The following is an 18209-nucleotide window of genomic DNA, read 5'->3' as shown; positions in this document are numbered from 1 at the left end:
GGGTGCAATAACCGTGCCCTCATTGTAGTCAGAACACTGCTGTCCCTGTCAGTGGGTTTAGCATGTAGCGTGGTGGTGGCAGCATACTGTCTTTTAGATTCGGTAATGTGGCTAGACTTTTTTATCTGAGTTACTGGAGTGGAGGCCTACACTTCTAGCCCCTGCCCAGTCCTATGTGCTCACATCCTGAACATGACTTAAGAGTGTTGATGAGTGTAGCCTGTTTGGCCATGCATGGTGTGTGTGAGTAAGCTGGAGTAATGGAGGCCAGTGGGGTCTGCGTTGGATGCCCCTGGTCTGGCCTTGCAAAGATGGAGGGTGAAACCATCCTCCCAGACAGCGGACATGTATTGGTGACATGCCTACAGCTGGACGGAGGATTCTAGACACTGACATGGGGGAAGCAGAGATAGGGCTCCTTCAGATATTCTACAAGGCTTTTGGTTAGCAGGGTGATGCTGACTAGTTGTTGTATATTTGTACTTCATTCATTATGGCTACTTGGTGTCAGTAGTCCTTTCTTAGTGTTTCTATCTTCTCAACCTCCCATAGTACCTAAGAGTGTTCTATCTGGTATGTGAAGATTCCAGCCTTGGCAGTTGATGGTCTGGTCAGCTGTGAGGTTTACTGCTCTGCTGTCTTATATTGTGTATCTTAATAAATCTATCTTAATGACTTGAAGATGTGTCCTGCTGCCTACCTAATCTACTTACAACACTAGTCTTCCTGAACACTGCCATTTGGTGGTTGGTGGGAAAGAGGACTCTGCTGTGCAAGGCCATGAAGCCTTTAGGTGGGGCCCGGCCTTTGGTCTTTCCTTATTACTCCTTGAGTTCAGCTGAATACAACCAGGAACAGAAACCTCACGCCTCTTTGTGCCTCTGTTGTAGGTTCTCCAGGATGCTGGCAGCCCTGTTGTGCGAAGTACAGCAATACACAATGGCTGCGTCATGAGAACAGCCTGGAAAGGACACTTGGAAGAACCACCCAGACCGGTTCTACAGCTGAGACAGCGGACCCACAGCTCCTGCCTGTTCCTTGTGTGTAAAAGCGGGACCCGCCACTGCCCCATCCAGTTGTTCCAGTACCAAGTCCCATATAAAAGGACGAGGGTACTCTGCAGAGTACTCAGGGGCCTGCGGTGCAACCAGAGCTGCTGTCTGCCTGACAGCCAGACTCCCGCAGTGAGGGGACATCACCTGAAGGCTGGGTCTCTTGCGGGAGCAGGTGTCTGACTCTCCTGAAGGAGCTAGAAGCTTGTCTAGCTGCCAGGAGAGTGGGACGGCCCACCCTGCGAGAGAAGAGAATGTCCATGAAAGAGCGAGGATCAGCCCATCCCGCGTGGCTGCGGGGCACCCCCATGACACAGACTGCTGGAGAGCTACCTGGGGGAGCCAACTGTCAGGGGGACTCTCAGACCCTCCCAACCAGGTCCAGGCAGGCACTGCCACTCAGCTACAAAGTGATTTCTCACCCCATCTTGCGCGCCAGACTACTGGGGTGTTCCTATGTATCTGATGGTCAGTCGGGCCTTTGTATATATAGTGAGCCTTAAAGGGACTCATGGGTCCAATTCTTTGAATGGAACATTCAAAGGTAGGTAGAAGGTAAGCTGCCCCTACTTCCCTTCATGGGTAGAGTGGCGCGCCTCTTGTCTGTCCGAATCTCATCTCCTCCCATCTTTTCTCTGGCCGGCTGCCTACCTGGCACTTGAAAGTGTCTGTGTCTGCTGAACCGTGAGATCATAGCAGCACTCAGACACCGCCACTCCCACCCCCTGCTAATTCCTGCCCGCTGCAGTCAACCTGGACCTTGTCAAAGGGCAGACGCTTCCCACAGCACGCGGCAGACACAGGGAGGGCCCTGAGAATAACAACCCTGTGGCGGGAATCCAGGACACTCCCAAAGGATTAGTCACCGGGCACCACCTGCCATACACACAGGCAGTGTCCGGGGAATCCTGAGCAAATACTGCTGTGGCTGAGCCCTGCCTTCCTGCAGCCAAGCGATGCTCCTTCTGGCCTCACTCTGTGTGGCTGACACTGTCGCAGAGTCACCCGCCTTTAATGCAGCTCTCTGCTTCTAGTTACTGGTGCCTGCCTGACAGTCTGTACTGTTACTCTGATAAAAGCAGGGGCGGATTGGCAAGGCGGGCATTCGGGAATGGGCCGAAGGGCCGGTGCCTTAGTGCCCTCTGTGGGCCGTTTTTTTTTTCCCCTGTCCCAGTCCACAGAGAGTGGACTAGGAAAGAGGAGAAAAAAACAAGCATTTGCAATGCAATAGGTCTCGCAGCATTAAAGTTTGAGTTACTGGCATTGTAAATGACAATGCTTTGCATTAATTTTTTTTTATTGCAATTGGTATACAAACATTGTTTGTGAATAAAGCTGAGCCTGTTCACTACTCCTGTACAGTGCTTTCACTTATCGTGCACTGTGAGAGGCCCTCGCCGGGGGTCTCCTGAAGAAAATGTGCACACTGATACATATGCTTACATAGAATGCGGTGTAAAGAAGGGTACCAAGATACTCCTGCTTCATTGTGACTCGCGAAGGAGTTTACACCAAGCTAGGATACTGCCATTATTCAAACTCCACTGGTTTATTTCCCTTGAATCATGTTTACAGGTGGCGTTTGTTTAGGTAAAAACGGCAACATTTACATTTTGGCACCTGGGAACGAGGGGAAAACACAGTGTTTGTTGTCAAGAGGTGCAGCGCACTAATAACGCGTTTGTTTTTGTTAGGCATGGGGAGATTGAATGATTTGTCCAGAATCATAGAAAGATTAGCGTCATTGCCGAGGTTCGAACCTGGTTCCCCAGATTTGAGCTCCACCGCCCTAGCTTGGTAGGCCACATCCTCTCCCCAGTGGGCCCTTAACAACCCTGGCCCCCGGTATCACTGCACTTGCTGTACCATTGATAGCGACGCCACTGTCAGCACAGCATAAAAACATTTCTCAGAAGAGCGTTCCCATGCACTTTTTATGCCTTTTGGGGACGGTCGTTGGGGAAAAAATGGTTGCATTAATGGATACAAACGTACATACTGTCTCAGCCCTGCTCAAGAAACCATCTGCTGTCCCCTTGTTCATGAGGGGGGGGGCGGAGTGCCCGTGAGCGGCAGCACTGGGAGAGCCTGGACCTGGGATGTGGTGTGACGTGTCCGCTGGAGTTGGTCAGACAGCATCTGCAGGACATCACCACCACGAATGTTTACAGACCATCCCAAGAGGAGAGATGTCTGGGCTTAGCCCTGCTCTGTCAAGGGGCGCTCCCCCGCTGACTAGGGGAAGCCATCAGGCCACCTGGCATGATGAACTGGCCTGTCTGCCTGTCCCTGCCCAGCCAGGCCGGGGCTGAGGTCAGCCTGCGAGCCGTAAATCGCCCCAGGAGACAGGAGGGACAACATGGGTGTGGGTACGGGGCCTGGGGTTACCTGTAATGGCCATTCCATTGGAGCTAAGGGTAGGCCCCCTGCCAATCTCCCTAAACTTACCACAACTTAAAAGCCATCCTGGGCTCCCCCTCCACTCACGCCATTCCACAGACCCACTGCTCAGGGAGTCACGCACTCCCCCGTGTCTAGAACAGTTCTAAGCTTCAATCCCTGTAAGGCAATGTGCCATGAGCGAAGTATGAAATAAAAAGGGGTGGGTATGGGTTCTGATAAGCAAAAGAAATGAGGCAGGTGTCACAGCAAAAAAAAAAGCGCACACAAGACTGGGGGTCAGACAGCACAACTGTAAGGCAATGTGCAGCAGAAGGCAAAATACAGCAGGCACGATCAGGAGCAATGGGAGTGCAATACAACACATGACTGATAGTGAGGGGCAGAAAATCAGTAAGAAGGGGCATGGAGCACGTAGGAAGTAAACAAAGCAACATTGTAAAGCATCAAGATGGCAAATCCAAGGATCAGCATTTAGGAACGATGCTGTTTATCCGGAAAAAATAAGAAGCGTCCGAGATGAGAAAGCAGCTACTTTCTGTGCCCTTAGCCTGGACACTAAAATCAGCAAGGAACGTCAACGGAAGCCAGTGCTCATCTGCCTCCCTTGCGTGCCCACTCCTCGTGTACTACAGCAAAAGATGCATAATACTATAAAGTGCTGTTTAGCAGGCCAGGTTAAAGAGCATGCATCTGACATCAAGAAAGCAACATAAAAAATATTTGCACTACAAACGGCAATGTAAACAGATGTAACCACAGCGAGAAAAATGAAAGCGCCAGTGTTATTAAATAAATAAAGGCCCGGTCATGCAAATACTCTGGGAGTCAGTCACTGCAGGGTTGGTTTCACTCCGGCCGACCGCAGTTTACTACACCGCTGAAGGAAGCCTTGTGCTTGATGGGGACACTGTCACTCTCTTCCTTAATCTCCTCCAAACTGAAATCCGGCTTGTTTTTAGATTTTACCTGTTTAATTATGCCTTTTCTGAAAGTTTAATGCAAGTAGTACACGTTAGAGGGAAATATTTAATCCGAGGGAAATATTTAATCCGGCTTTACAATCCGATATACTGACTGAAGACACGATAAATGATGTTGGCCAAAAATGCCAGTCCAAGAAATAAGTGCAAGATCATACTGCACATCACATGCAGTACTTTCACTCAGTTCGCCGGTTACATTAACATTTTAAGGAGGTACGTCTCGTGTGTGCCCGGGACAAACAAAACATCGCCGCCGGCCTGCGACCAGGAAGTCAGGCAGGCCGGGCGGGACAACCGGAAACCGGAAGTAGGAGGGCGGGACCCTACCCCGCCTCCCACGGAAGAGCCGCGGCTGTTTCGAGCACCAGAGCAGGCAGGAGCCTACCCTGCGCCCCGGTGCACTCGCCCTGAGATGGAGGGAGGAAGAGTCCTGCTGCCGGCGCCTTCCACGAGGCTCCCAGGAGTGAGGGAGAGCCATAGAGGAGCCCTGCAGCTGCCGAGGAGAGCCGCCACACCAAGGAAGCCGGTGAGTTGCTGAGCTGCGAGGGCGGGGGGCGTGTGTGTGTGTGTGTGTGTGTGTGCGCGCATGCGGCGGGGGGCTCTGTGTGAGTGTGTGTATGTGTTCTTGGAGTCTGTGTGTATGCGTGTGTGTATGCGTGTGTGTGTTTAAAAGAGGCTGATGACTGTGGGGAGGGGGAGGGGGTGGGAGGGGGGGTGCGCGAGCGAGTGTCTGTGTGTGTGTGTGTGTGTGTGTGTGTGTGTATGCCCACGCATGTGAGCGAGCGAGTGTCTGTGTATGCGCACGCATGTTGCTGCAAATGTAGACGGAGCCGACGTGAGCGTGCACGAGGTTAAATCCAGAGGAAAAGCGCGTGGCACCCTCTTGTCCAGTCATTCCCCCGAAGTCGATCACTATAGTTGTCGATCTGGACTGCATCCTACGGATGCTTACCAGCTCGACCTAAAAACGGCCCACGGAGGGCACGAGACAGAGACACAGAAAATGAAAGCAGCCTCGCTGTGCGGCCAGACAGCGATTGTCAGCTGTGGCCTCTCCTTCACCCCTGCCCTGCCAAGCAATCAAGCTGAGGCTAGGCTGGGGAGGGGTGGTTGTTTGCAAGAATCGGCCTCCCTGGGGGCCAGGTGTTTCATTGGCCTTTGAGCCATTCACCTCGGCCCCCCTGGGGCCCATGCAGCCCAGAAACGGTGTTAGTCTAACACCTCGCCCACAGCCCTTCACATTCAGGGCATAGTGGACGAGGAAGAATGGGTCTTGCTGTGGGGGCCAGGTGATGTTTGGAATTTTTTTATTTAATTTATTTATTTATGCAATTTTATATAGCGCTGACTTTACCCGAAGGTGTCAGAGCGCTTCACACAAGGAACAGCAATAATACATGAGGAGAAAAATTACAAGGGGACAAATTACAAAAGCAAACGTTAAGTTACATGAATCAAAAGTGACAATAGTGAGCAACCAAAATACATGAGGTAGCAATCGGTACATTACAGGAGGAAAAAGTGATATGTGTGAAGGTTACAGAAGCGTACAAAGTACAAGTAGAGGTATAATACTGCAATAAATGGCACACTCCAGCACAAGAACAAACGTTACATAGGCAATGGTGGCACTTGTGCAAGTATCTAAAGCAAATAAAAGTGAGAGGTAGCATACAGTGTGATACCAGAGAAAAGTGACGCGTGCAAGTTACAAAAGGGTATCATACACAGGTACAAGGGTAATACTACAGTAAATGGTAAATACTCAAACTGCCAGAACACACTGGGAAGGCACTTCCCATGCACCAGCTTCACCTCAGCCTCCCCCCTGGCTACCTGGCTACCTTGCATGACCCAGAAAGCTGTGTTTTGTGCTCCCCTGCCAGGACATTTTCCCAAGGCCTGGAGGGTTGGTTAATTTACTAATTGCAGGGGCCTTACCTCTGTTCATGTGCTCCTGAGCTGAAGGTCTGGGGAGGGCTAAGTAGGTTAGTAATAGCAGGGGCTTTGCTGCTTTTCAGGTGCTCCTGTGCTGGAGGGCTGGAATAATTTTGTAACAGAAAGGGGCCTTGCTATTTTTTTTTAGTTGCTCAGCATGTAGGCCATTGGCACCTTTGCCCTGTGTCCTGTGCAAGAACAGTATTCTCCCACTTTTATTCCTTGTCTGTGCAAATAGTGTTTCATGAAAGGGCACGCCCCTTGAATGTGAGCCACGCCCCTTAAATATGGGCCACGCCTCTTGAATGTGGGCCACTTTTTTCGTCAGTGCCCGTGCCGAATTGGAAAAAAGGGACCATCCAGTGCAGTTCTCTCTACCTAGTCCCGCATCACTGTCAATCACCGACACCAGACGTTCTAGAACGTTGCTTTGTTTGACGTCTGTTTGGGTTCTGAGAACTATTGTGACATCATTCATGGAGGGACTTTACAGCTCTCTTTACCCAGTCCTGCATCACTGTCAATCACCGACACCAGACGTTCTAGAACGTTGCTTTGTTTGACGTCTGTTTGGGTTCTGAGATCTATTGTGACATCATTCACGGAGGGACTTTACAGCTCTCTTTACCCAGTCCTGCATCACTGTCAATCACCGACACCAGACGTTCTAGAACGTTGCTTTGTGTGACGTCTGTTTGGGTTCTGAGATCTATTGTGACATCATTCACAGAGGGACTTTACAGCTCTCTCTACCCAGTCCTGCATCACTGTCAATCACCGACACCGGGCGTTCTAGAAAATTGCTTTGTTTGACGTCTGTTTGGGTTCTGAGAACTATTGTGACATCATTCATGGAGGGACTTTACAGCTCTCTTTACCCAGTCCTGCATCACTGTCAATCACCGATACCAGGCGTTCTAGAACGTTGCTTTGTTTGACGTCTGTGTGGGTTCTGAGATCTATTGTGACATCATTCACGGAGGGACTTTACAGCTCTCTCTACCCAGTCCTGCATCACTATCAATCACAGACACCACGCGTTCTAGAACGTTGCTTTGTTTGACGTCTCTTTGGGTTCAGAGTTCTATTGTGACATCATTCAGCGGAGTGACTCTTCAGCTCTCTCTACCCAGTCCTGCATCACTGTCAGTCACCAACACCAGACGTTCTAGAACGTTGCTTTGTTTGACGTCTGTTTGGGTTCTGAGATCTATTGTGACATCATTCATGGAGGGACTTTACAGCTCTCTCTACCCAGTCCTGCATCACTGTCAATCACCGACACCAGATGTTCTAGAACGTTGCTTTGTTTGACGTCTGTTTGGGTTCAGAGATCTATTGTGACATCATTCACCGGAGGGAATCTTCAGTTCTCTCTACCCAGTCCTGCATCACTGTCAATCACCGACACCAGGCGTTCTAGAACGTTGCTTTGTTTGACGTCTGTTTGGGTTCTGAGATCTATTGTGACATCATTCACAGAGGGACTTTACAGCTCTCTCTACCCAGTCCTGCATCACTGTCAATCGCCGACCCCGGGCGTTCTAGAACGTTGCTTTGTTTGACGTCTGTTTGGGTTCTGAGATCTATTGTGACATCATTCATGGAGGAACTTTACAGCTCTCTCTCCCCAATCCTGCATCCCTGTCAATCACCGACCCCGGGCGTTCTAGAACGTTGCTTTGTTTGACGTCTGTTTGGGTTCTGAGATCTATTGTGACATCATTCATGGAGGGACTTTACAGCTCTCTCTCCCCAATCCTGCATCACTGTCAATCACCGACACCAGGCGTTCTAGAACGTGCTTTGTTTGATGTCTGTTTGGGGTCAGAGATCTATTGTGACATCATTCACGAGGGACTTTACAGCTCTCTCTACCCAGTCCTGCATCACTTTCAATCACCGACACCAGACGTTCTAGAACGTTGCTTTGTTTGAAGTCTGTTTGGGTTCTGAGATCTATTGTGACATCATTCACCGGAGGGACTCTTCAGTTCTCTCTACCCAGTCCTGCATCACTGTCAGTCACCGACACCAGACGTTCTAGAACGTTGTTTTGTTTGACGTCTGTTTGGGTTCAGAGATCTATTGTGACATCATTCAGTGGAGGGACTCTTCATTTCTCTCTACCCAGTCTTGCATCACTGTCAATCACCGACACCAGGCGTTCTAGAATGTTGCTTTGTTTGACGTCTGTGTGGTTTCTAGGATCTACTGTGACATCATTCACAGAGGGACTTTACAGCTCTCTCTACCCAGTCCTGCATCACTGTCAATCACCGACACCAGGCGTTCTAGAATGTTGCTTTGTTTGACATCTGTGTGGGTTCTAAGATGTATTGTGACATCATTCAGCGAAGGGAAATACCCAGTCCTGCATCACTGTCAATCACCGACACCAGGCGTTATAGAACGTTGCTTTGTTTGACGTCTGTTTGGGTTCAGAGATCTATTGTGACATCATTCAGCGGAGGGACTCTTCAGTTCTCTCTACCCAGTCCTGCATCACTGTCAATCACCGACACCAGGAGTTCTAGAACGTTGCTTTGTTTGACGTCTGTTTGGGTTCAGAGATCTATTGTGACATCATTCACGGAGGGACTTTACAGCTCTCTCTACCCAGTCCTGGATCACTGTCAATCACCGACACCAGACGTACTAGAACGTTGCTTTGTTTGACGTCTGTGTGGGCTCTGAGATCTATTGTGACATCATTCACGGAGGGACTTTACAGCTCTCTCTACCCAGTCCTGCATCACTGTCAATCACAGACACCAGGCGTTCTAGAACGTTGCTTTGTTCGACGTCTGTTTGGGTTCTGAGATCTATTGTGACATCATTCACGGAGGGACTTTACAGCTCTCTCTACCCAGTCCTGCATCACTGTCAATCACCGACACCAGGCGTTCTAGAACGTTGCTTTCTTTGACGTCTGTTTGGGTTCAGAGATCTATTGTGACATCATTCACGGAGGGACTTTACAGCTCTCTCTACCCAGTCCTGCATCACTGTCAATCACCGACACCAGGCGTTCTAGAAGGTTGCTTTGTTTGACGTGTGTTTGGGTTCTGAGATCTATTGTGACATCATTCACCAGAGGGACTCAACAGATCTCTCTACCCAGTCCTGCATCACTGTCAATCACCAACAAGCATTCTAGAAGTTGCTTCTTTCAGTAGCGGCTGTTACCGATGCGGGTTGGGGAAGAGGAACGAAATAAGTTTTAAAAAATGACTTACCTGACCTGAAACAGCCGGCCGCCGCTTGTCCTCATCCCCTCCCTTTAGGAAGCACCCAAGCACACATGCTGCCCTGAGCCAATCATAACGCTGTAATGCAGTGTGTTGGGATTGGTCTAAGTGCTGTGGTTTTGGTGCTCAGACGGGAACAGGGAGCCGGTGCATGTTCCTTACCAGGCTGAACTGTTTGGTCGGCACACAAGGGCCGGCAAAATATTTCATGCTCACTTAGGGAGTGCACACCACTCTACCCCTGCTCTGGCCAGCTCCGCCCCGCCCCTGAATGTAATAGAAAAAAAATGATAATAACCTGTTATTATTATTTTATTTTTCCTTTTGAGTAGTGGGGCGATGCTCCTCCACCTTGGCTGAGGAGCCGCCACTGACTTCTTTTGATGTCTGTTTTTGGTTCTGAGATGTATTGTGACATCATTCAATGGAGGGACTCTCTAACAATAATTTTTTAACATAGTTCTTCATAATGAACTTGTCCAGTTTCTAAGCACTGCACTCCAAGTAGGTTAACTCTAACAGTGGCTCACTCACAAGAGCTCACTGAAAAACAGGTTAGTGAGAAATAGCTTCAGTCAAAAGAGCATATTAAGAGATAATGCACACAAGCTGTAGTGTTTACAACAGGGAAGTAACCGCCCCTAACACGTCAGAGGTGAATAGTTTGCTTCTCCTAACTTCAGCCCTAGATTCATTCGGGAACTGAAGGTCGGCCTCACATTATTTGTTAATAAGCTATTTTCTATGACCTGACTTGTTGTGAAGCTGTTTCTCGAGCGCTACTTTTCAGCAGGCGACTTTCAATGACTTATTGTGAGTGATGTTCCTAAAGTTACAGTTGCCCAGCTGTGCTGCAGTGTTGCAACTCCTGCCTGTCTACCACTGCCTTCCCCAGATGTTGTGGCCGGTGTTACTGCTGCCCAGAAGTCTTGCCCTACTGGTGCCACTGTCCACTGGTGCTCTCTTCTGATTATAAATGCAAGTTGTAAATGCTGGCAGGAGAAGAAGTACGCAAGGTAGGAGTCCAACTTCAGGAGGGGTGTTTGTGGTGTGATACTTCTCACATACATAGATTCTTGGATTGGTAACTCAGTCTGAAGACCCTGAGTCTGGTTTCCTATGTCTGTGTTGGCTTCTCATCATCCCCACTTCACAAATAGGTATTAGCTTGGTCATTTTTTGGATTAGGATGGTAAACATATTTAGTGACTGTTCACCTTGTCCATAAGACCTTCTTCCCTCTCTTCAGTATTGCACCCGGAAATAAATAAATCTATCAACTTGTAAATATGTACAGATGTATGAGCGCTGTTTCTTCATGTCTCAATCCTCATCTTTCATCTCTCCTTTTATGTGACCTCTCACACAAACTTCTGTTAATTTGCACCTTCTCTTTTAAATGAATCCAGTGGGTCCCCCAGGAAACTGAGTTTCCCCACCCAGGAATACCAGCTCTTCAAGTGGGTACTACGGAGTCACCAGTGTAGTGTCCTGCTGGACACAGTCTAGTTGCTCTAGTGTTGCTTTACACTGTGCACCCACCCACCACGGGCGTCACTTGTCAGGTGACGCTGATGTAATAAAAGTGGCCGAGCGCACGTGCTCGAGGCCAGTTCCACAGAGTACCTCACTGTCGCATTCATTTAACCAGAATGCGGGCCTAGCGCCCGACTTTACAACCAGCAAAGAGAGAGAGAGCTGGAGACAGCGACACAGACAGCAGAGAGAGTGGGCAGGGTGATGCTGGTCTGTCACATACATGTACATTTAAAGGCACTGCCTGCTCACCTCTCCGTCATGGCGATCTGCTCCAGCATGGCGGATCCCGTGTTGGCCTTCCAATTCCCAGAAATGGAGGTTCTCCTAGGAGAGAGTATAAACAGCACGGTGAGTCAAGAGAGGCGCAGAAACCCTTGTCTAGGAGCTGGTGGTCAAAAATAATCCATTAATAGCACTGTCTGACCACGCACTGCGGCCGCTCCTCTGCCGTTGATGTGGAAGAAAAACCAAAACAAATATTGGAGAAGTCAATGTGTCTAGCCTTGGCAGATTGGTGTGATGGTTCATTTATTTTTTATTGCAATAATGTGCCACACAAAAAAGAGAACACGTGACAACTTAAACATGGCCACCCTATGCCTGAATTAAAAAAATTAGTAAACATTTACTGATGTGGCTCTTTTACCAGTTATTTTATTTTATATAAAAAGCCCTTCAGTTGGGCCATGCATTTTATTATTAGTGTAGTAGACAAGAGTAAATCACCAGCTAACCAAACACCCAAACCTCAGGCAGCTGCACTGTCACAATGCCAAGTAAACACTTTTTAGCTTGAAGCCAGAAATTCAATCACACTCTAACTGGGACCTGAAGCGCAGGCAAAATAAATACATGATATTTAAAGTTAATATATAATAATAAATAAAATTAAAACGCACACCTGGAACCAGGGTTATATGTGAAGAAAGGAAACAATTTGAGTTGGATTAAATAATGTGCACAGGACTTGTCAGTCACTCAGATTGAAGGGAGCCAATGGGTAAACCTTTGCCCATGCTCCATACTCTGGTGGGCGGAAGCTAAATGTGCACAGCAGTATACCAGAGCAATGCATGAACCCCTCAGATCATTTGCACCTCTAACTATGTGTATTATGTATGTGCTTTAAAAAAATGAATATTCAAAACAGCTAAAACTCTCGAGGGTCAGACTTAAAGAAACAGATGCCTTTTGCAGACCAGATCAATATAAGTCTGCGGAGCTATTCCTGTGTGTTTGGTGCTCATTACCAAGCCTGACCCCTCTCCACCAGCATCAAAGTGACCAAGAAGACAGCCGCCACCTAGTAAATGCAGAGAGGAAGCGGCAGGAAGTGGGCGAATAGGACACCAGGGTTAAAAGCAAGTAGGGGGCTGCAGGACACTGGTAATCTTTATTACTCTGATTCCTGGTCTTCCTGGATGCAGTCCCGTTCTCCCGCCATTTTCTTTTTACTGTTGTCTATTTCGAATGGTGTGTTACAGTAAGTGCTTCGTTAGTTCCTCCTTTTTGTGGTGGCTCCTGGGTAACAGGGGCCATCTTGGGGGAACTTCTGGGGTTTCAGCTCGGGAACTGCTTCTGCGAAGGAACTGCATCCAGGAAGACGGATGAGGAGGCAAAGGACTTGATGCATGAAGAGGTCACTGTGTGATAAAGGCTAGTGTATATAAGATGGTGATGTATATAAGGTTTTGGTTCATGTAAAGGCTGAAAGTACTCAGAGTTTAGTGAATGTAAATGGTTCGTGTATATGAGGTTGAATGTGGGTGCTGGTGTGTGTAAATGGTTTTTATATATAATTTAGTGGATGGTGGATTTAGGATAGTGTAAGGGTTGTTTATGTTTGTGGCAGGTGGATCCAAAAAAATTGCACATTTTAAAAACTTCTTTTTATAAATCACTTAATATAATTTGGCATTTCAAACAATGATAACTATTTTCGGGTTTATAAATACTCAATTAATTGGCCTATGAAAGATGAACAGTGAGTAGGAGTTTTTGGATTCCAAATTCAGAACCTGAAGCTCATTCAAAAGGCAAGCAGTCAGTGCATAGTTCACTGAGCTACCTTGCTACCTAAAGACTGGGACCTGGGTATGTATGGCATATAGGTAGGTGGTGTGTACAGAAAGGGCAGCAGCCATGTGGTACTTTATGTTTACTCACCTCCCCACACACACACCTTGGGCGAGATAACCCTTCCAATCACTGAAACTATATACAGCTGCACGTGTTTAATGAAATAGAGATTGCTTTTTTAGTCATTTAGAAACCATGCACCTACTGTTGGCCCTGAATGGGAGTTAGGGTGAAATCCATGTGGAGATTCCCAGCAGCCAGAATTACCTTTACTGGCTTGTATTGTGAAATACGTATATTATGAGTTAGACTGTTGAGATTAGGGAATAACTTCAGACATTAACTGATCGATTAACTTCCTCACTGTATGCCCTATTCCGAGGGGTTTAACGATTGTGGCTTCCCTGCAGAGTGGGACTGGAGGGCTATGAGAGGTAAAGACAGTGCTTAATTTGAGCTGGTGGTTTACGGTGCTCGGCACCAGTACTTAATTAGTAGCACCGGTGCTTGTGGCAGCCTGCCACAAGGTGACGCTGCCTAGCTAATTTAGAGATGACCTTAACAACAGTTACTTGTTAATGCTATATTCATTAAAAAATTACTATTACCTGCCACCAAGCCATTCTTATAGCTTTGAGTTTCTGAAATAGTCGATTTAACACACTTGTAGGAGTGTGATGGTTGGTAGTTGTGTTGTTATCATTGGCAGCATCGCAGGGGCAATGTGTGGTGGAGCGGCAGTGGCCTCCTGACGAGAGCCCTAGCACTTACTTTTTTTTTACAAATGAAGCAGTGGGTCAAATGAATACTTGTTTTGGTAGAGGGGACATTGCATGCTCCCATATTGCCAAAGAAAACCTTTGCCAGGGACTGGGCGTCGAGGGTTGGCCTATGGTGCAGCCAAAGCCTCATGCGATTAAAGAGTCCGGAATTACCGGCCAATAAAATTAGGTCGCATGATGCTACACCCTGGCCAGTCGTGATCAGGTGGAGTGGATTGTCATACAATAATTTCACTCCACCTACCCCGTAGTAGGGCCAAAGAGCTGATACACCTCCTCCTGTTGTAACAGTATTTTGCAAGTTCTCGTTGGATTTGTTTACAAATTTTAGTTGCTGACCCTGGCCCTCTTAGTAACCCTTCTCCCCCATCCCTCTGATCAAAATTGAAAACCAACCAATACCAGGTTAAAATAAACTGGGAAAAGTATGGAACACACAACCAACTGAACAAGTTACTTACCTTCTGTGATGCTGTTCCTGATGGATTACCTCACTGGGGATTCCTAACCTTTAGAATCTTCAAAGGCGTCAGACTGGATCTGTAAAGTTAGAAATATCACAGGCGCACCAGTAGATGGCGCCATGGACTCCGCATCGACTCAGCACAGCCTCTGAATGTGATGACACGCATCCAAATCTATGCGTACCCCCTGCTTGAGACGTCACTTCATCACCATATTTTTTTTTTGCTCTCAGGTGCGTAGGTAGCAAAAGACAATAGAGGGACAACAATGCTCTAAATCGAACTTGGGAATCAAACTTCAGACCTTTTTATTATGAAAAGCCTTCTTCATGGCACAGAGAGGAGGACAGGCAGTGAGGAATCTGCAGTTAGATAGAGTACCCACCAGAGAGAGCATTCCCAAAGGTAAGAAACCTGTTTGATACTTCTAACCATAGATTCCTCACATTTGGAAATGATACCGAAAGCAATACACAGACAAAAGAGATGGGTGGGAAGAATAGACTTTACACCAGGAAGTACTGCACGACAGAGTGGGAAAAATGATCCTCAGCGTAGACTTGGGAACCTATATAAAAATACCTAGTGAAAGTATGGACCGATGCCCATGTTGCAACCTGGCAGATGTCCAGCACTGGAACATCAGAAGGTAAGACTTCAGTCCCAGCCTTGGCCCTGGTGCAACGAGCGCGAAAGCCCTTGGGACTCCTTGTTAGCCAAAGCACAACACAACTTAAGAACAATCCAACTTGACATGGTCTGTTTTAAGACTGCTCTCTTTTTCATCACATCGGCGAACCCAACAAAATGTTGACCATCCAGATGGGGTTTCCTAGTACCATCAACATAGAAAGAAAGGGGCATATTACCAACAACTAGCGATAATTATCGCTATGTTGGTTTAGCGGCGATATTTTTATCGCCGAGCTGCGGCGATTTTTATCGCTTAGGAACCTTGCTATTATCAAGGTTTATCTCCTAAGCGATAAAAAGCGGCCGAAATGCATGAATATCGCTGAAAAGTCAGCGATATTCATGCATTACCGAGCTAATGCTCTTAGCCATGTTACCCACCTCCCATTGGATAACATGGCTAAGAACTGCTCAGGGCAGGTGTTAGCTTTTGGAGATATTCGCGCTTAGCGCGAATATCTCCAAAAGTTGGTAATAGGAGATAGCGATGTTAGCGACTGTTTCCAGTCGCTAACATCTTGGCACGCCCACTTTGCATGTCATTAGTGATAAATATCACTGACATGCAAAGTGGGGCCCAAGATGGTCGCTATCTCCTACTAGCTGTCGCTAACTGGTGTTAGCGGCAGCTAGGTAATAGGGAGATAATTTTATCTCCGCTTTCTTGGCTTTTAAAGCCAAAAAAGCGGAGACAAACTCCCTTGATAATATGCCCCCAAGGGACTATTTGAGTTTCAACTGTTGCAACCTCTTCTCCTTCTTAGAGGGATGAGGTGGAGAGACAAAATGCAAGACATTGACAGACTACCTCATATGGAGGGTGACACCACTCTTGGGAGAAAAGAAGCCCGAGTACGAAGCACCAATTTGTTAGCTAGGTATATGATGTATGGCGACTGCACAGATAGCTGCAACTCACTGGCGCATTACGCAGAGTTGGATGAAATATTAAAGGTGGTTTTAAATGCCAGCAACTTCAGGTTACAACTGGGGCTGGGCTCAAAAGGTGCAAACATCAAAAAAGTAAGAAAAAAATTAAGGTCCACTGCGGCATAACAAAAGGTGCAAGGCGTAAACATATAAGTCCTTTAAACAATACACAGTCCAAATCACAACAGGTGATTTGGACAAAGAAGGCTGATCAGGTAAATGCAGAAAAGCAGACAGTGCCAAAAAGTTATGTTTAACAGTGCTCACAGCAAGACCTTGCCGGAAGAGGGTCAATACGTATATTTGTCACAACCTGCCACAAACTCAGTCCAATGGCCCAAGAGACCGACTGAGTGGAAGGGTGGTGAACACCCAAGATCACGCCCACAATTTCTACCCGCAAATCAAACCCACTCATATGGTGCCACACAAGCTTCACAGTACGCTGGAAGCATACATTGTGAAGGTTTGGATGTAGGACCCTCCCCTGCTGCTGGGACAACAGGTCCTGTCGAAGAGGGAGCCGAAGAGGAGGGCATATGCTCAGGTTCATCAGGTTGGATTTCCAGACCCTCTGTGCTCAATTTGGGGCTATAAGGATGAGCAATGTTCGGCCAATCTTGATCTTGATGCTGCAGGCTCAGGGACAGCAGAGGGAATGCACAAAGGAGGCCCGAGTCTCACCTGCCCTTGATGGAGGGAAGAACACAATTAGGTCTTGAGGGAGAGGTGAACGCAATGCAGCTCAAGAAGGCTGACGTGTTGCCGCTGCTCCATCAGAGCAAAACCAAAGGGGATAATGGACGGAGTGTTGAACATTGCAAGCACTCACCCCCAGTCAACTGATCTGGGTTTAATCCATCATCGTTCTTTAGCTCACTCCGCCACCCCAGTTCAGACATGGCCATATGCAAATCAGTCTGACTCTGTGCCTCATGGGAACAGTCCAGCCTGAACTGCCAAGCCATGTCTTCCCTGGACCGGAAACAAGCTACCGAGGCCCGGGTTCTGGCTAATCAGCCGTCATCAGCCCGGCTTGCTTGAATCCAGTGGCAAAGTGAGCAAGGGACCCACGTCCGGGCATACCCTGCCAACTTAGGGTAAACAAAGCAAAACCAAAGGGGGTGATGGACGGAGTCTTGAACCAGAGACCAGAGGCATCTGATTCCACAGCATCCTGGTGGCCCACGTGGCCAAGGAGTCTGTCGTAACAGCAAGCTCTTGAAGGGGTAGAAGTGAAAGGTCTGCCACAAATAAAATTGGCGTCTCTAATGGTTTGCAAACCCAAACATAGGCCTTCATGTGTATGGTGGATTATAATAAGAGGGAATAAGAAATACGAGGGAACAGAACAGCTGCTTTGCCTCGCCCTGACATCCCGAGCGTGTAAGAGGGCCCCTGTGACGACCGAGGTCCTTCCACGGGAGGGGGGTGTGGGCTTCAGTGTCAGATATGAAGACCAGGTAATAAGTGATAGTGCCGCGCACTGGTCCACGTTCAGACAGTAAACAGTCCTTTACACTATGATGAAACAAAGGGAGAGAGATTCCTCGCACACCCCCTGCTCCGAGGACACGTGACGGCTTGGAAGCAGCAACAGGGGGTGGGGAGGGGGGGCAGCTCCTCGTCTTCCCGGGGTTTATCCTGTCAAGCGCTCCGTGACTCACTCCCCTCCTCCCCAGACACTGACAGCCGAGGCGAGATGAACGGAAAAGCCCCTGTCTGGGCAGCGGCTCACGCTGTCTCCGCTGACAGCTGGATAAGCTCTCCCTTTGACCGCCTGGATCAGTGATGCCTGGCGCACCCCCTCTTCCAGCCCGCACCCTCTGATCCTCGAGCGCTCTCTTCCGGGATAATCCTCTCCGGCAGCCATCTCCAGTTTTGACGCCTCGGGGCTCTCTTGTTCTTCAATACCACAGCAGCACCCCTAAGCGCTCTCTCTCTCTCCCCTCTTCTCACATCTCTTCCATCCTCCCTCCTTCACTCGTGCACTCTCTTTGGCCCTTTCTTCCTGCACACCTTTATGCAGTGACGTGGCATGGATGGTATAAGCCCTAGTGCAAGCACAGAACATGCCCTGTCTGCTTTTAGGAAA

General features: G+C 48.2%; 1 protein-coding gene across 1 annotated transcript in view; it reads right to left on the bottom strand.

The window, feature by feature from the left end:
- SYN3 (synapsin III) overlaps positions 1-18209 on the bottom strand; it is a 1181147-nt gene that overhangs the window by 78651 nt on the left and 1084287 nt on the right. Inside the window, exon 9 of the mRNA XM_086953619.1 lies at positions 11416-11490. Coding sequence (XP_086809745.1) covers positions 11416-11490 — 75 coding nt within the window. The remainder of the gene's footprint in view (positions 1-11415; positions 11491-18209) is intronic.

Source organism: Lissotriton vulgaris, chromosome 1_2 (genome assembly GCF_964263255.1).
Source record: "Lissotriton vulgaris chromosome 1_2, aLisVul1.2, whole genome shotgun sequence".
NCBI lineage: Eukaryota > Metazoa > Chordata > Amphibia > Caudata > Salamandridae > Lissotriton > Lissotriton vulgaris.
Note: the sequence above shows the minus strand (reverse complement) of the source record. Positions and strands in the feature narration are given on the sequence as shown.